This window comes from Amblyraja radiata, chromosome X (assembly GCF_010909765.2).
Source record: "Amblyraja radiata isolate CabotCenter1 chromosome X, sAmbRad1.1.pri, whole genome shotgun sequence".
Lineage (NCBI taxonomy): Eukaryota > Metazoa > Chordata > Chondrichthyes > Rajiformes > Rajidae > Amblyraja > Amblyraja radiata.
Window position 1 is genome coordinate 14,843,325 of NC_045999.1, and position 14,627 is coordinate 14,857,951.

At 48.3% G+C, this 14,627-nt stretch overlaps 1 protein-coding gene across 1 annotated transcript in view; it reads left to right on the forward strand.

Moving 5' to 3' along the window:
• Nucleotides 1-5,487: 5,487 nt before the first annotated feature.
• lactb (lactamase beta) overlaps nt 5,488-14,627 on the forward strand; it is a 69,355-nt gene continuing 60,215 nt past the window's right edge. Inside the window, exon 1 of the mRNA XM_033015138.1 lies at nt 5,488-5,975. Coding sequence (XP_032871029.1) covers nt 5,694-5,975 — 282 coding nt within the window. The 5' untranslated portion in view covers nt 5,488-5,693. The remainder of the gene's footprint in view (nt 5,976-14,627) is intronic.

A 14,627-nucleotide genomic window follows, 5' to 3' on the forward strand; every position in this document is an offset into this window, starting at 1 on the left:
TCGTGGACAATTTTTATCATCTTGAAAAATACCTAACTGAAGCCTCGACTACGCAGAGACCACTCTTGACCATGAAGGAGAGTGATGAAGACCTCCTACGACCTCGTGGCGACCTTGCCGCGACTATGGATCACAGGCAAACCTGCCAGAGGTCGCGGTGGAGGTCGCCCAAGTGGGACAGGGGTTTTACAGTGCCAGAGACCTGGGTTCGATCCTGACCTCAGGTGCTGTCGGAGTGCAGTTTGTACCCACATCCCAAAGACGTGTAGTTTAGTAGCTCAAGATCAAAGGTTTGTAAGGCAGCACAGTGATGCAGTGATAGAGTATCTGCCTCACAGCACCAGAGACCCGGGTTCGATCCTGACCTCGGGTACTGTCTGTGTGGAGTTTACAAACTCTCCCTGTGACCATGTAGGTTTACCCCGGGTGCTCCGGTTTCTGCCCACTTCCCAAAGCTTTGTAGGTTAACTGGGCCCTCTGTAAATTGGCCCTAGTCTGTTGGCAGTGGAAGAGGGAGAGAGGGGGAGAGAGAGCTGTGAATATCAGGCTAGAAAAAACGCCGTGACCTACTTGATGCCACGAGTACCTACGACTAACATCATGGCCTGCTACGACCTTATGACGATCATGCTGCGAGTATGAGTCAAGGGCAAACTCGCCCGAGGTCATGAATTAGGTCGTCAAAGTGGGACAGGCCCTTAACAATGGCCTGTTTTCTTCATCATCGTTACTTTTTTGCATATCTTTCATTCATTGTTCTATATCTCTCTACACCATCATCTATATCTGTCATTTCCCCTTTCCCGTGACTTTCTGTCTGAAGAAGGGTCTCAACTAGAAAGGTCACCCATTCTTTCTCTACAGCGATGCTGCCTGCCCCTCTGAGTTAAGGGCCTGTCCCCCTTCACGAGTTATTCATAAATTCTTCCGAGTTTTCCCCTTGATTCAAACTCGTAGAATGTTCGTAACGCGTCCGTTGGAGATTGTAGAAGTTTGTGGATATATCGTAGCGGCTCATTATCCTAGCTGTAGGTACTCGTGGCATCAGGTAAGTCGGGACATTTTTTCCAGCCCGATAAAAAATGTCCACGAGTAAAAAAATGGTCGGGATGAAAGAAACTGCAACTTTTTACTCGTAAGGAGGGCATCGAAATAGTTGTGGGAATTTGTAGACATACTCATAGGAGTTCGTGAACATAGTCGTGGAAGGTCCTAGGAATTTGTAGATTACCACGATCTTGATTTAATTTTCAGGTCCTTTAAACTCGGCAGAGGTTTTGAATTAAGTCGTGAAAGTGGGACAGGCCCTTTACTCAAGCTATTTGTGTCTGACATTAAGCTGTCAGTCCTACCCTACCTTATGCCAGGTTTCCAAAATGGTTCTAAAGTCCCAGACGTACATACTTAGTTCATCAACCTTACCCATCAGGCTTCCAGCTTTCCACCTTTCCTCCTGCACTCCTGGCCTTCCAGTGCACCCATCTTACCCTTCATTCTTCAACAGGAGTTTGCATACCTTCAACAATCACTATGACCCTTTTAAAACAATCCCACTTTCTCTTCTTTCAGCTATTCCATTATTCTTTTGCAAGTTCCTGCCTAGTACTATTAAATGGAGAGGGAGAGGGTTGTGGAGTTACCTAAAATGGAGAATTCAACGTTCACACCATTGGGTTGCAAGTTACCCAAGCGAATATGTTCCTCCAGTTTGTGTGTGGTCTCACTCTGGCAATGGAGGAGGCCCAAGACAGAAAGTTCAGTATGAGGATGGGAAGAGGAGTAAAATGGTCTGAAACAGGAGATTCAGCATGCCTTGACAAACCTTTTACTTTAGTTTAGAGATACAGTGTAGAAAAAGGCCCTTTTGCACACCGGGTCAGTGCTGACCAGCACACTAACATGATCCTACACACTAGGGACAATTTACAATTTTACCAATCAATAAGAATCAAGAGTCAAGAGTGTTTTATTGTCATATGTCCCAGATAGAACAATGACATTCTTACTTGTTGCAGCACAACAGAATATGAACATAATAAATAATATAACAAAAACTCAGAGAAAGGAAAAGAACAAAAATAACAGTGCAATAATAATAATAATCTATTCTCACATACATCTTCTGACTCCAAAGCATAGATTCCCTCCTTTATCCTTCCCTGCTCCTTGGTCACCCTATTGTTTTTAAGGTAGACAAAAAAGCTGGCAAACTCAGTAGGTGAGGCACCATCAATGGAGCCAAGGAACAGGCGACATTTCGGGTCAAGACCTTTCTTCAGACTTCAGGGTCTGAACGTATGTCTAGTAAGCCTTGGTATTTTCCTTAATACAACTTGCCAATGACATTTCATGGCTCCTTTTGGCCCTTCTAATTCCCTTCTTTTGTTCTTTCCTTTCGCTTTATATTCCTCATATTCCTGATGCCTGACCTGACATGCTTCTCAGACTTGACATGCTTCTTTTTTCTTCATGACTAAGTTTACAACCCCCTTGGTCATCCACAGTTCCCTTTTCTTGCCATTCCTATCCCTCCTCCTTTCTTGAACATGATGATCTAGAAAACAAAAACAGGGATGTATTGCTGAGGCTCTATAAGGTGCTGGTCAGACTGCATTTGGAGTATTGTGAGCAATTTTGGACCCCATATATGAAGAAGGATGTGCTGGCATTGGGCAGGGCCCCGAGGGGATTTACGAATATTATTCCAGGAATGAGCAGGTTAACATATGATGAGCGTTTGAAGGCACTGGGCCTCTACACGATGGAGTTTAGAAGGATGGGGGGGGGGGGGGGGGACCTCACTGTAACTTAGTGATACAGTAATATTCTTAACTGATGATGGTCAATGTGCCAAAAGCCTTTTTGACCACCTTATCAACCCATGACTCCACCTTGAAGGAACCATGCACCTGTACTCCTAGATCACACTGCACTACAACACTACCCAGAGCCCTACGACTTCCCAAAACGCAACACTTCACATTTCTCTGTATAAGCGAGTTCGGTTTTCCGACTGCGTAGAAACAGCCCTGGAAAGCAGTGGAGCAGTGAACCTTCATTTCTTCTGTTTTTTTCCAGCTTTGATTCTTCTAGGTAAGAAAATACTGCATTCAAACTATGGAATAGTTGTATTTATTGTTCCTTTGTTCAAAGCTAAGATTATTTTGTCGTCAAGTCAAGTCAAGTTTATTTGTCACATACACATACGAGATGTGCAGTGAAATGAAAGTGGCAATGCTCGCGGACTTTTGTGCAAAAAGACAAACAACCAAACAAACTATAAACACAATCATAACACACATATTCTTTTACATAATAAATAATGGAAGGAAAAACGTTCAGTAGAGTTAGTCCCTGGTGAGAAAGGCGTTTACAGTCCGAATGGCCTCTGGGAAGAAACTCCTTCTCAACCTCTCCATTCTCACCGCATGGCAACGGAGGCGTTTGCCTGACCGTAGCAGCTGGAACAGTCCGTTGCAGGGGTGGAAGGGGTCTCTCATGATATTGTTGGCTCTGGAGTTGCACCTCCTGATGTATAGTTCCTGCAGGGGGGTAAGTGAAGTTCCCATAGTGCGTTCGGCCAAACGCACTACTCTCTGCAGAGCCTTCTTGTCCCTGGCAGAGCAATTCCCAAACCAGATGGTAATGTTCCCGGACAAGATGCTTTCCACCGCCGCTGCGTAGAAGCACTGGAGGATCCTCGGAGACACTCTGAATTTCCTCAATTGCCTGAGGTGGTAAAGGGGCTGCCTTGCCTTACTCACGAGTGCTGAGGCGTGTGACGCCCATGTCATATCCTCGGAGATGTGGACTCCCAGATATTTAAAACAGTTCACCCACAGGATCCCCATTTATCCTCAATGGAGTGTATGTCCTCGGATGATGTGCCCTCCTAAAGTCCATGATCAGCTCCTTCGTTTTTTTGATGTTCAAGAGGAGGCTGTTATCCTGGCACCAGAGTGCTAGATCAGCCACCTCCTCCCGGTAGGCCTTCTCGTCGTTGTCTGAGATCAGGCCCACCACCAGTGTCATCAGCAAACTTAATTATTGAGTTGGAGCTGAACCTAGCCACACAGTCATGTGTGTACAGGGAATACAATAGGGGGCTGAGGACGCAACCCTGGGGCGATCTTGTGCTCAGGGTGAGGGACTTCGATGTATTTCCTCCCATCTTGACTACCTGGGGCCTGGCGGTGAGAAAGTCCAGGACCCAGGCACACAGGGAGGTGTTTTGCCCCAATTCCATTAGCTTTCCGGCCAGTCTGGTGGGGACTATCGTGTTGAAGGCTGAACTGTAGTCTATGAACAGCATCCTCACATAGCCCCTTTCTGGCTGTCCAGATGGGAGAGCGGTGTGCAAGACCTGGGAGACCGCATCGTCCGTGGATCTGTTCGGACGGTATGCGAACTGCAACGGGTCCATGTTCCGAGGGAGGAAGGCGCAGATGTGTTTCTTCACCAGCCTCTCAAAGCATTTCATGACTACCGAGGTAAGGGCCACCGGACGGTAGTCATTCAGACAGGCTGGGGAGGCATTTTTTTGTACCGGTACAATGATGGATTTTTTGAAGCAGGCAGGGACCACGGACTTGTCCAGGGAGAGGTTGAATAATGTAGTGAGCACTGGAGCTAGCTGCGTAGCACAGGACTTGAGTACTCGCCCCGAGATGCCAACGGGGCCTGCAGCTTTTCTCGTTTCTCGCTTGCGGTCCCCGGCCCGTAGGGGAGCGGGGTTGGGCTGGAGTTGGTACTTATTCTCTGCGCTGGCTGTGGGACTGGGGCCGCTGGTGTCGTCGGTCCGGGGCCGTCGGTTGGCCCGGAGGGAGTTGAGCTGGGTTTGGCTGAGGAATTCTAATATCTTGAAATTAACAGAATAGTGAAAGGCAGTAAAATTATTTAGCCAAGCCCAGCTCAACTCCTGCCGAGCCAACCGACAGCTCCGGACCGACGACACCAGCGGCCGCAGGCCGACAGTCGGCGCAGAGAAGCAGTGCCAACTCCAGCCTAACCCCACCCCGGCGCCGGCGAAAGCCGAGCACCAGCCATGCACACAAAGCGCTGCAGCAACTCATCCTTTATCCCTCGCCGGCTGCAAGCCGGGCCCGACACCTCCGGCCGCTTCCGGACACCCGGGAGGGGAGGGGGAGGGGGACGTGGACGGCCCAGCAGCAACTTAACAGACCCGGGCCCGACACCGACAAGCACGATCTCACTCACTCACCAAAGCATAATAAAGCAATAAAAATGGCAAAATAATCTTAGCTTTTAACGAAGGAACAGTAAATACAACTATATCATAGTTTGAAAGCAGTATTTTCTTACCTAGAAGAATCAAAGCTGGAAAAACGGAAGAAATGAAGGTTCACTGCAAAGATCTTTGGTTCACCACTTCCCGGCAAAGATCTTAGAGCAGAACTCTAAGATCTTTGCTTCCCGGGGTTGTTTATGCATCGTGACCTTTGACCTGGGCATGCGCAGTCTGAATTCCCTAAGCCACCTGCTGCAATTATTTAGAACTGTCTGCAAAACCGCCCACTGTCCCCCTCCTTCCCGCTTCATCTCTCCCTCCGTTCTCCTCCTCCCCAGGCATCTCCCTCTAGCCCATCTTCACCCCCTGCCTTGCCCAGCCCTGCACATCACCCAATCCACCACCACCACCACCACCACTCTCTCCCTCGTTCCGCGGGCGGGATATGTCGGGCTCCGTTCGCCGCCCCGGGAGATCCCTGAGCCGGCAGAGGCCTACCTGGCGCTGGCAGCGAGCGGGAGGCTGGTGGGCCCGAGGCTGGGGCCGGCGCCTGGGCCTAGGCCTGGGCCTAGGCCTGGGCATGGGCCTCGGCCTGGCCTTCACAGCCGGCCTGGGGCGTAGCTTGCGGACGCCGCTGTCCGACAGCCAGTGGGAGGAGGAGGAGCGGAGCCGGGAGCCCGGGGTCCCGGCGGCGGCCGTGGGGCGCGACCTACTGCAGAGGATCAAGGTGAGCGGTGCAGGGCGGAGGGACTGGAGGCTTCGGGGATGATGCGGGGCAGCTCCACAATGCTGCCTGGGTAAGGGGTATTAACCAAACCTAGCGATGGGACTGACTTGCATTGGTTTCTCTGGAAGGCCTGAAGTTGAGCGAAGTGTATACATTTCTGAGAATTAATAATTAGGGTAGACAGTCAGAACCTCTTTCCCTTGGTGAAATGTCCAACACTACAGGGCATAGCTATAATGTTTAGTTTGAAGAAAGGTCTCGACTCAGAACGTCACCTATTCCTTTTCTCCAGAGATGCTGCCTGACCTGCTGAGTTACTCCAGCATTTTGTGTCTATTTAAGGTTTAGTTTAAAGATACAACATGGAAACAGGCTCTTTGCCCCACCGATTCCATGCCGACCAGCGACCATCCACGTACACTCTAGACGTACACAAACTTACATGTTTTAATGAAGCTACAAAACTTGTACGTCTTTGGAGTGTGGGAGGAAACCTGGAGAAAACCCACCCAGGTCATGTGGGGACCGTACAAACCTCGTACAGGCAGCACCTGTAGTCCGGATAGAACCCGGGTTCTGGCACTGTAAGGCATCAATTGCTGCGCCATTTTGCTGCCCAAGGTGAGAGATGACCATGTTTAAAGGAGATGTTGAGGACGCTTTTTCTATACAGAGAATGGTGGGGGCCTGGAACGCATTACCAGGGGTGGTGGTGAAGGCCATTAGAATAGTCTTTTAGACAGGCACATGGTTATGCAGGGAATGGAGGGATAAGGAATATGCGACAACATATATTTGCTCACCCCTCAAGGTCCATTGTCCGTAGAAACCGGTCTAAGTCTGTTCAACTGTAGGTTTGATTAGTATGCATGTCAGGGCTTATGGGAAGAAGGCAGGAGAATGGGGTTGAGAGGGAAAGATAGATTGGCCATGATTGAATGGCGGAGTAGAACTGATTGGCCGAATGGCCTAATTTGCTCCTCTAACATGAACAAAGGCAACCTGTTTGGCATGGGCACTGTGAGCAAGAGGGTCTGTTGCTGTGCTGTAGTATTCTATTTTCTATGTTTTATGCACTAATGTGGAATGCAAACCAGCTGCTGTCAGGAAACAAGGAGGGAATAAATGGATTTTGTCAAACTGACTGGGAAGGGCAGCATATCAGAGAGATCCACCTACTCACAATATATGCAATTGATTTGGTGAAGGGATGTGATATTTCCAAATTTCCAGGCATCGCAAACTGGGTGATATGTGAGGTGCAAGGAGGATACAGAGAAGCTTCAACACATTTTTCTCTCACCCTCTCCTCCTCTTCCCCCTCCTCCCCCTCTCTTTCCCTCCTGGCGACATTTTCAATGACAGCCTGAAAAGACGTTGTCGCGTCGTGGTCGGGATGTGATGCGTGGTGAGGCATTTAGTGACGCGAGGTTTCTACCTGTCGCCCCAGGATTTGTAATGTTCAAAATCCAGGGGCGACATCTGGGTGTCTCATCATGCTATGCGCCCTGTCACACGCTTGACGTATGTTGTCGTGCGGGTGAGGCCCGGTTAGGGACAGGGACCACAGCTGTAAAATATTCTTCCTTCAATGCATGGATTTTAAACATTAATATATTAAAATTAATACAATAAAGTCAATTGTGCAAATGAATGGATGTCTGAGTCGTTCAGTTTTATTTACAGATGTATTCACAGGGATGGATTCAGTGAGTGTAGACTGAACTCCGCTCTCCGCTCCATCCCCCTCCCGCCCCCATCCCTCTTGGGAGGTGGGGGGTGGAGAATGCGAGAAGGTAGGGATAAGGGGATGCGAGGGGAGGGGGCAAGTGGAGAAGAGTGGAGCGGGGAGAAGGGAGGAAGAGGGGGGAAGGGGGGGGGAGGGGAGGGGAGAATGGTGGGGGGGGGGGGGATTGGAGAAGGAGGGATGGGGCGGGAGGGGGGTGGAGAGGAAGGGGGAGTTCAGTCTACACGCACTGAATCCATCCCTGTGAGGATTGGATCTGGAAGCGGACCAATACATTTGTAAATAAAACAGAACAACTCAGACATCTTTTCATTTGCACAATTGATTTTATTGTATTAATTTTAATATACTAATGTTCAAAGTCTATGCATTGAAGGAAGAATATTTTAAATGCATTGAAGGAAGAATATTTACAGCCCATCTGTGGTCCCAAACCTTAACCTTAACCCGAGCCTTAACTAATCGGGCGTCACCCGCAGGAGAGCACATGTCAGCTTGTGTCTCGTATAACTTGATGGTTTTACGGGCGTCAGTCACTGACGCTCGAAGTCGCCGGAAAAATTGCAAAGTGGGACATGCCCTTGTCTCTGTCCCTCTTTTTCTCTCCCCCTCCCCCTCTCTCTCACCTCCCCCTCTCTCTCCCCTTCCCCCTCTCTCTCCCCTTCCCCCTCTCTCTCCCCCTACCCCCCTCTCTCCCCCTACCCCCCCCTCTCTCCCCCTAACCCCTCACTCTCCCCCTACCCCCCCTCACCCTCCCCCTACCCCCCCACCCTCTCTCTCCCCTCCCCGTCCCTCCCTTTCCGTCCCTCCCTCTCCCTCCAATGTAATGTAACAATTGTTCCTAATGAGTGTAGGATAGTGTTAATATGCGGGGATCACTGGTCGGCGTGAGCTGAAGGGCCTGTTTCTGCGCTGCATTTCCAAACTTAACAAAAACTCTGACAATGGAGGCCGAGGACAGAAAGGTCAGTGTGGGAATGGGAAGGGGAATTAAAGTGTTTTGCAACAGGTAGGTCCAGATGGATTGAGCGCAGGTGTTCAGCTAAACGATCGCCCAGTCTACATTTGGTCATGCCAGTGTATAAGAGTCCACATCATGAACAACGGATACAGTAAATGAGGTTGGAGAACCTCTGCCTAACCTGACAAAGTCGAGGGAGAAGGTATAGGGACAGGTGTTGCATCTCCTGTGGTTGTAGGGGAAGGTAACTGGGGAGAAGGTGGTTTGGGTGGGAAGGGATGAGTTAACCAGGGAGTTGCGGAGGGAACGGTCTCTGCTGAAGGCGGGAAGGAGTGGAGATGGGAAGATGTGACTACTGGTGGGATCTCGTTGAGGGTGGCGAAAATGTTGGAAGAACAAAGCCCTGGTTAAAATTTATGAGTCGTCCTTAAATACAGGACTGGAGGAAGACTGGAGGGTGGCAAATGTGCCTCTATTCAAGAAGGGCTGCAGGGAAAATGCTGGAACTATAGGCTGGTGAGCTTAGTTGGAAAGTTACTAGAGTATTCTGAGTGATGTTATACTGGCATTTGGATAGGTAAGGGCTAATTAGGGATAATCAGCTTGGTTTAGTACATGGAAGGCCGTGTCTCACAAATCGGAGTATTTTGAAGGCATGACCAAAAAGATCGATGAGGGCAGAGCTGTAGATGTTGTATACATGTATTTCAGTAAGGCATTCGACAAGGTTCCGCATTGTAGACTGCTCTGGAAGGTTTGATTGCGTAGGATCCAAGGAGAGATAGCTGAATGAATAGCAAATTGGCTTAATGGAAGGAAGCAGAGGGTGATGGTGGAAGGTTGCTTCTCAGACTGGAGGCCTGAGTAGTGGTGTGCTTCTGGGTTCGGTGCTGGGCCTGTTACTGTTTGTCAACTACATCAGTGATTTGGATGAGAACACACAGTGCACGATTAGCAAGTTTGCTGATGATACAAAGGTGGGTGGTTTTGCAGATAGTGAAGATGGTTGTGATAGATTGCAGCAGGATCTTGATCAATTGGCTAGGTGGGCTGAGGAATGGTTGATGGAATTTAATAGAGAAGTGTGAGGTGTTGCATTTTGGGATGTCTAACAAGGGCAGGACTTACACAGTGAATGGTAGGCATCTGGTGAGTGTTGTAGAGCAGAGGGATCAAGGAGTGCAGGTGCATGGTTCCTTGAATGTCGAGTCGCAGGTAGATAAGGTGGTCAAAAAGGCTTTTGGCACATTGGGCTTCATCAATCAGAGTATTGAGTATAGAAGTTAGGAAGTCATGTTGCAGTTGTATAAGACGTTGGTGAGACCACATTTAGAATATTATGTTCAGTTCTGGACACCGTGTTATGGGATATTGTCAAGCTTGAAAGGGATCAGAGAAGATTTACGAGGATGTTGCCAGGACTAGAGGGTCTGAGCTATCGGGAGAGGTTGAGTAGGCTGGGTCTCTTCCATGGTGTGCCGGAGGAGGATGGGTGATCTTATAGAAGTGTATAAGATCATGAGAGGACTAGATAGGATAGATGCGCAGTCTCTTGCCCAGAGTAGGTGAATCGAGAACCAGAGGACAGAAGTAGGAATCTAAGGGGTAACATTTTCACACAAAGGGTGGTAGGTGTATGGAACAAGCTGCCAGAGGAGGTAGTTGAGGCAGGGACTATCCCAACGTTTAAGAAACAGACAGGTGCATGGATTGGACAGGTTTGGAGTGATGTGGGCCAAACATAGACCAGGTGGGACTTGTGTAGCTGGGACATGTTGGTCGGCGTGGGCAGGTTGGACCAAAGGGCCTGTTTCCACGTTGTATCACTCTACGATCTCATACTTATCTGCATTAACCTGCATTTGCCATTTCTCTGCCCACTTGCCAGCTGATCAATATTCTGCTGCAACTCATCTGCACTTGGATTTAAGATAGACTAAAGGCAGGGTGGGCCTGCAAGTTAAGATTCCAAATTCGAGCATGACCAACTGTGATGTTTGGTGGACTGTGTGGCGCTGCACAAGACAATGGGAGATTTTTGTATATAGTTTTCTCCTGTCTGTGTGTAGTGTGTGTGGGTGCAGCCATTTTGAGTAGTCTTGCTGCCAGCATTGGGTGAGCAGAGTCCAGAACCAGGAGCCACAGTTTAAGAATAAGGAGTAAGCCATTTAGAACGGAGACGAGGAAACACTTTTTCTCACAGAGAGTGGTGAGTCTGGAATTCTCTGCCTCAGAGGGCGGTGGAGGCAAGTTTTCTGGATGCTTTCAAGAGAGAGCTAGATGGGGCTCTTAAAAATAGCGGAGTCAGGGGATATAGAGAGAAGGCAGGAACGGGGTACTGATTGGGGATGATCAGCCATGATCACATTGAATGACAGTGCTGGCTCAAAGGGCCAAATGGCCTGCTCCTGCACCTATTGTCTATTTCTGTTGTAAATTGAACTATCAAGTTTTGTGCAGACCTAGAAGAACACGAAAGTGGTGTCAGAAGTGGGATATTTCGGATTGCGTCCAAAGATCCAGATAGGAGCCTATTTTTCGATTAAAAAAAAAAAAGAAAAGTTCTGTAGTGTACTCAAACTAACATGTCTCGGTAATTCGATTGTTTCGATCCCGAGCGAGAAAGGTGGTCGTCGTATTTAATGCGAGCTGAGTTTTACTTTGAAAGTACGGCAATTACTACTGATCTGAAGAAGAAGGCTCTCTTGTGTTCATCAATGTCTCCAGAAACTTTTGCACTGCTTTAAGATTTACTTACTGAAGAAGTAACTGAAGTTTCATCTGCTGAAATCACAACAGCTTTGCAGCTGCATTTTGAAGAAAGTCGAAATTTCCTAGCAGCTCGTCTCGATTTCTATCGGACAGTGCAACAGGAAGGGCAATCGATCACCGAATTTCTTGCTGAACTTTGCACCAAGGCAAAGGCATGTAATTTTAAAACTCAATGCTGCGAAAAGTGCCAAGACAATGCGTTCCGGAATAGACTGGTCATGGGCTGCAGGCACTCATTCATCCAGCAGGCGATTCTCAAGGAACCGGATGCCTCATTGAAGAATGTGCAACAGTGTTCAAAGATGGCCGAGCTGCTAAGTAAAGAACTGCACAAAATGGCTGGCGAAACAGTGTCGAAGCTCCATCAGGAGGTGCATACAGTTCGTCAGCTATTTACAATATATATTAATGATTTGGACGAGGGAATTGAATGCAACATCTCCAAGTTTGCGGATGACACGAAGCTGGGGGGCAGTGTTAGATGTGAGGAGGATGCTAGGAGGCTGCAAGGTGACTTGGATAGGCTGGGTGAGTGGGAAAATGCATGGCAGATGCAGTATAATGTGGATAAATGTGAGGTTATCCACTTTGGTGGCAAAAACAGGAAAGTAGACTATTATCTGAATGGTGGCCGATTAGGAAAAGGGGAGATGCAATGAGACCTGGGTCATGGTACACCAGTCATTGAAAGTAGGCATGCAGGTGCAGCAGGCAGTGAAGAAACGAATGGTATGTTAGCATTCATAGCAAAAGGATTTGAGTATAGGAGCAGGGAGGCTCTACTGCAGTTGTACAGGGTCTTGGTGAGACCACACCTGGAGTATTGCGTACAGTTTTGGTCTCCTAATCTGAGAAAATACATTCTTGCCATAAAGGGAGTACAGAGAAGGTTCACCAGACTGATTCCTGGGATGGCAGGACTTTCATATGAAGAAAGACTGGATAGACTCGGCTTGTACACGCTAGAATTTAAAAGATTGAGGGGGGATCTTATAGAAACTTACAAAATTCTTAAGGGGTTGGACAGGCTAGATGCAGGAAGATTATTCCCTATGTTGGGGAAGTCCAGAACTAGAGGTCACAGTTTAAGGATTAGAGGGAAGTCTTTTAGGACCAAGATGAGAAAATCATTTTTTACACAGAGAGTGGTGAATCTGGAATTCTCTGCCACAGAAGGTAGTTGAGTCCAGTTCATTAGCTATATTTAAGAGGGAGTAAGATGTGGCCCTTGTGGCTAAAGGGATCAGGGGGTATGGAGAGAAGGTAGGGATGGGATACTGAGTTGGATGATCAGCCATGATCATATCGAATGGCGATGCAGGCTCGAAGGGCCGAATGGCCTACTCCTGCATCTATTTTCTATGTGTCTATGTTTCTATGTCTGTGTGTGTTGCAGCCATTTTGAGTAGTCTTGCTGCCAGCATTGGTTAAAGCATTAAAGATTTCTGTTGTAAATTGAAGACTCAAGTTTTGTGCAGACCTCGAAAACGAACACGAAACCAACTTTGATGGTATGACAGGAACTCGCTGAAGTTGTTTGGTGCAGGTTGTTTGAATGAAAAGGAATGTCTGGAAAGCGGGATGCTTTTAAAAGTGTGATGACCAGCTTGCATGTAACTGTTAGAGTGAAAGGCAAGGCAGGTGGGTGCCTTGCCAACTTGTAACCAATTGGCCCACTCACCCTGGATCCCATGAGTTCTAATGTCCTAAACCAGTCTACATGCAGTAATTTACATCGGTGAGACCAAGCGTAGGTTGGGCGACCGTTTCGCCGAACACCTCCGCTCAGTCCGCCTTAACCTACCTGACCTCCCGGTGGCTCAGCACTTCAACTCCCCCTCCCATTCCCAATCCGACCTCTCTGTCCTGGGTCTCCTCCATTGCCAGAGTGAGCAACAGCGGAAATTGGAGGAACAGCACCTCATATTCCGTCTGGGGTCCTTGCGCCCTTATGGCATCAACATTGAATTCCCCCAATTTGGCTAGCCTGTGCTGTCCCCTCCCCTTCCTTCACCCTCTAGCTGTCTCCTCCCACCCTCCCATCCGCCCGCCCTCGGGCTCCTCCTCCTCCTCCCTTTTTCCTTCTTTCTTTCCCCACCCCCCATCAGTCTGAAGAAGGGTTTCGGCCCGAAACGTCGCCTATTTCCTTCGCTCCATAGATGCTGCTGCACCCGCTGAGTTCCTCCAGCTATTTTGTGTACCTTTGTCAAAGACCTTGCTGAAGCTCATGAAGACAACTGTCCTCAGCTCGTCAATCCTTTTGGCCATCTCTTCAAAAAAACATTAAATTCATGTGTCATGATTTCTCACATACAAAATCATGTTGCCTTTCACTAAACAAATGGAACTAAATCCTTGTGGATCTTTTTACTCGGAATCCCTCCTGGAATTTTCCAAGCACGGACCTTGGGCTCATTGGCCTGTAGTTTCATGGCCTGCAGCACTGAACAATACAACAAAGAAACAAGCCCTTCGGGCCACAATGTGCTTGCAATCATGATGACAAGTTAAACTAATCTCTACCTGCACAAGATTCATATCCAACTATTCCCTGCATTTCTAAAAAATGACCTTATCGTAAGTGCCTTGGCCACCATGCATGGCTGTGCATGCAGGCACTCAACAATCGATGCAAAATAAATTGCCCCATTGATCCCAGCTCATAGAACAGTGCAGCAAAATATCTGGTCCTTCAGCCAACAATATCTGAGCTGGATTTCATGGCAGCAACATCACTTATCTGCATGCACATAACCCATATCCATATGCCTATCCAAAAGTATTTTAAATGAACAAACGTATCTGCTTCAATGGTCACCCCGCCTGACGGCACATTCCAGACACTCACAACCTTGTTTAAAGAAAGCATGTCCATCACACTAGCTGTCCCCTCGTCAGCCAGCAGTCTAGTCCTGCCAGCCTCGTCGTCATTCCAACAGGATATGTTTGCCCTCAACTCTCTGTCTCCCACTTGCCACGCATAGAATTGTGAGCGTTTTGGGTTGCGGTGGTACAAAGACGTGGGGTGCTGGGAATGCGATGGTAGGTGTTGTAGCTGGAGGCTGTAATGACAGGATGTAATAGAGGAGTTGGACGGGGGAAGGGTGTCGAGGGTGGATGGGTGGGTCAGGTGGCATAGGGTAGGGTGGGCAGAGAATGTTTTGGATATGAT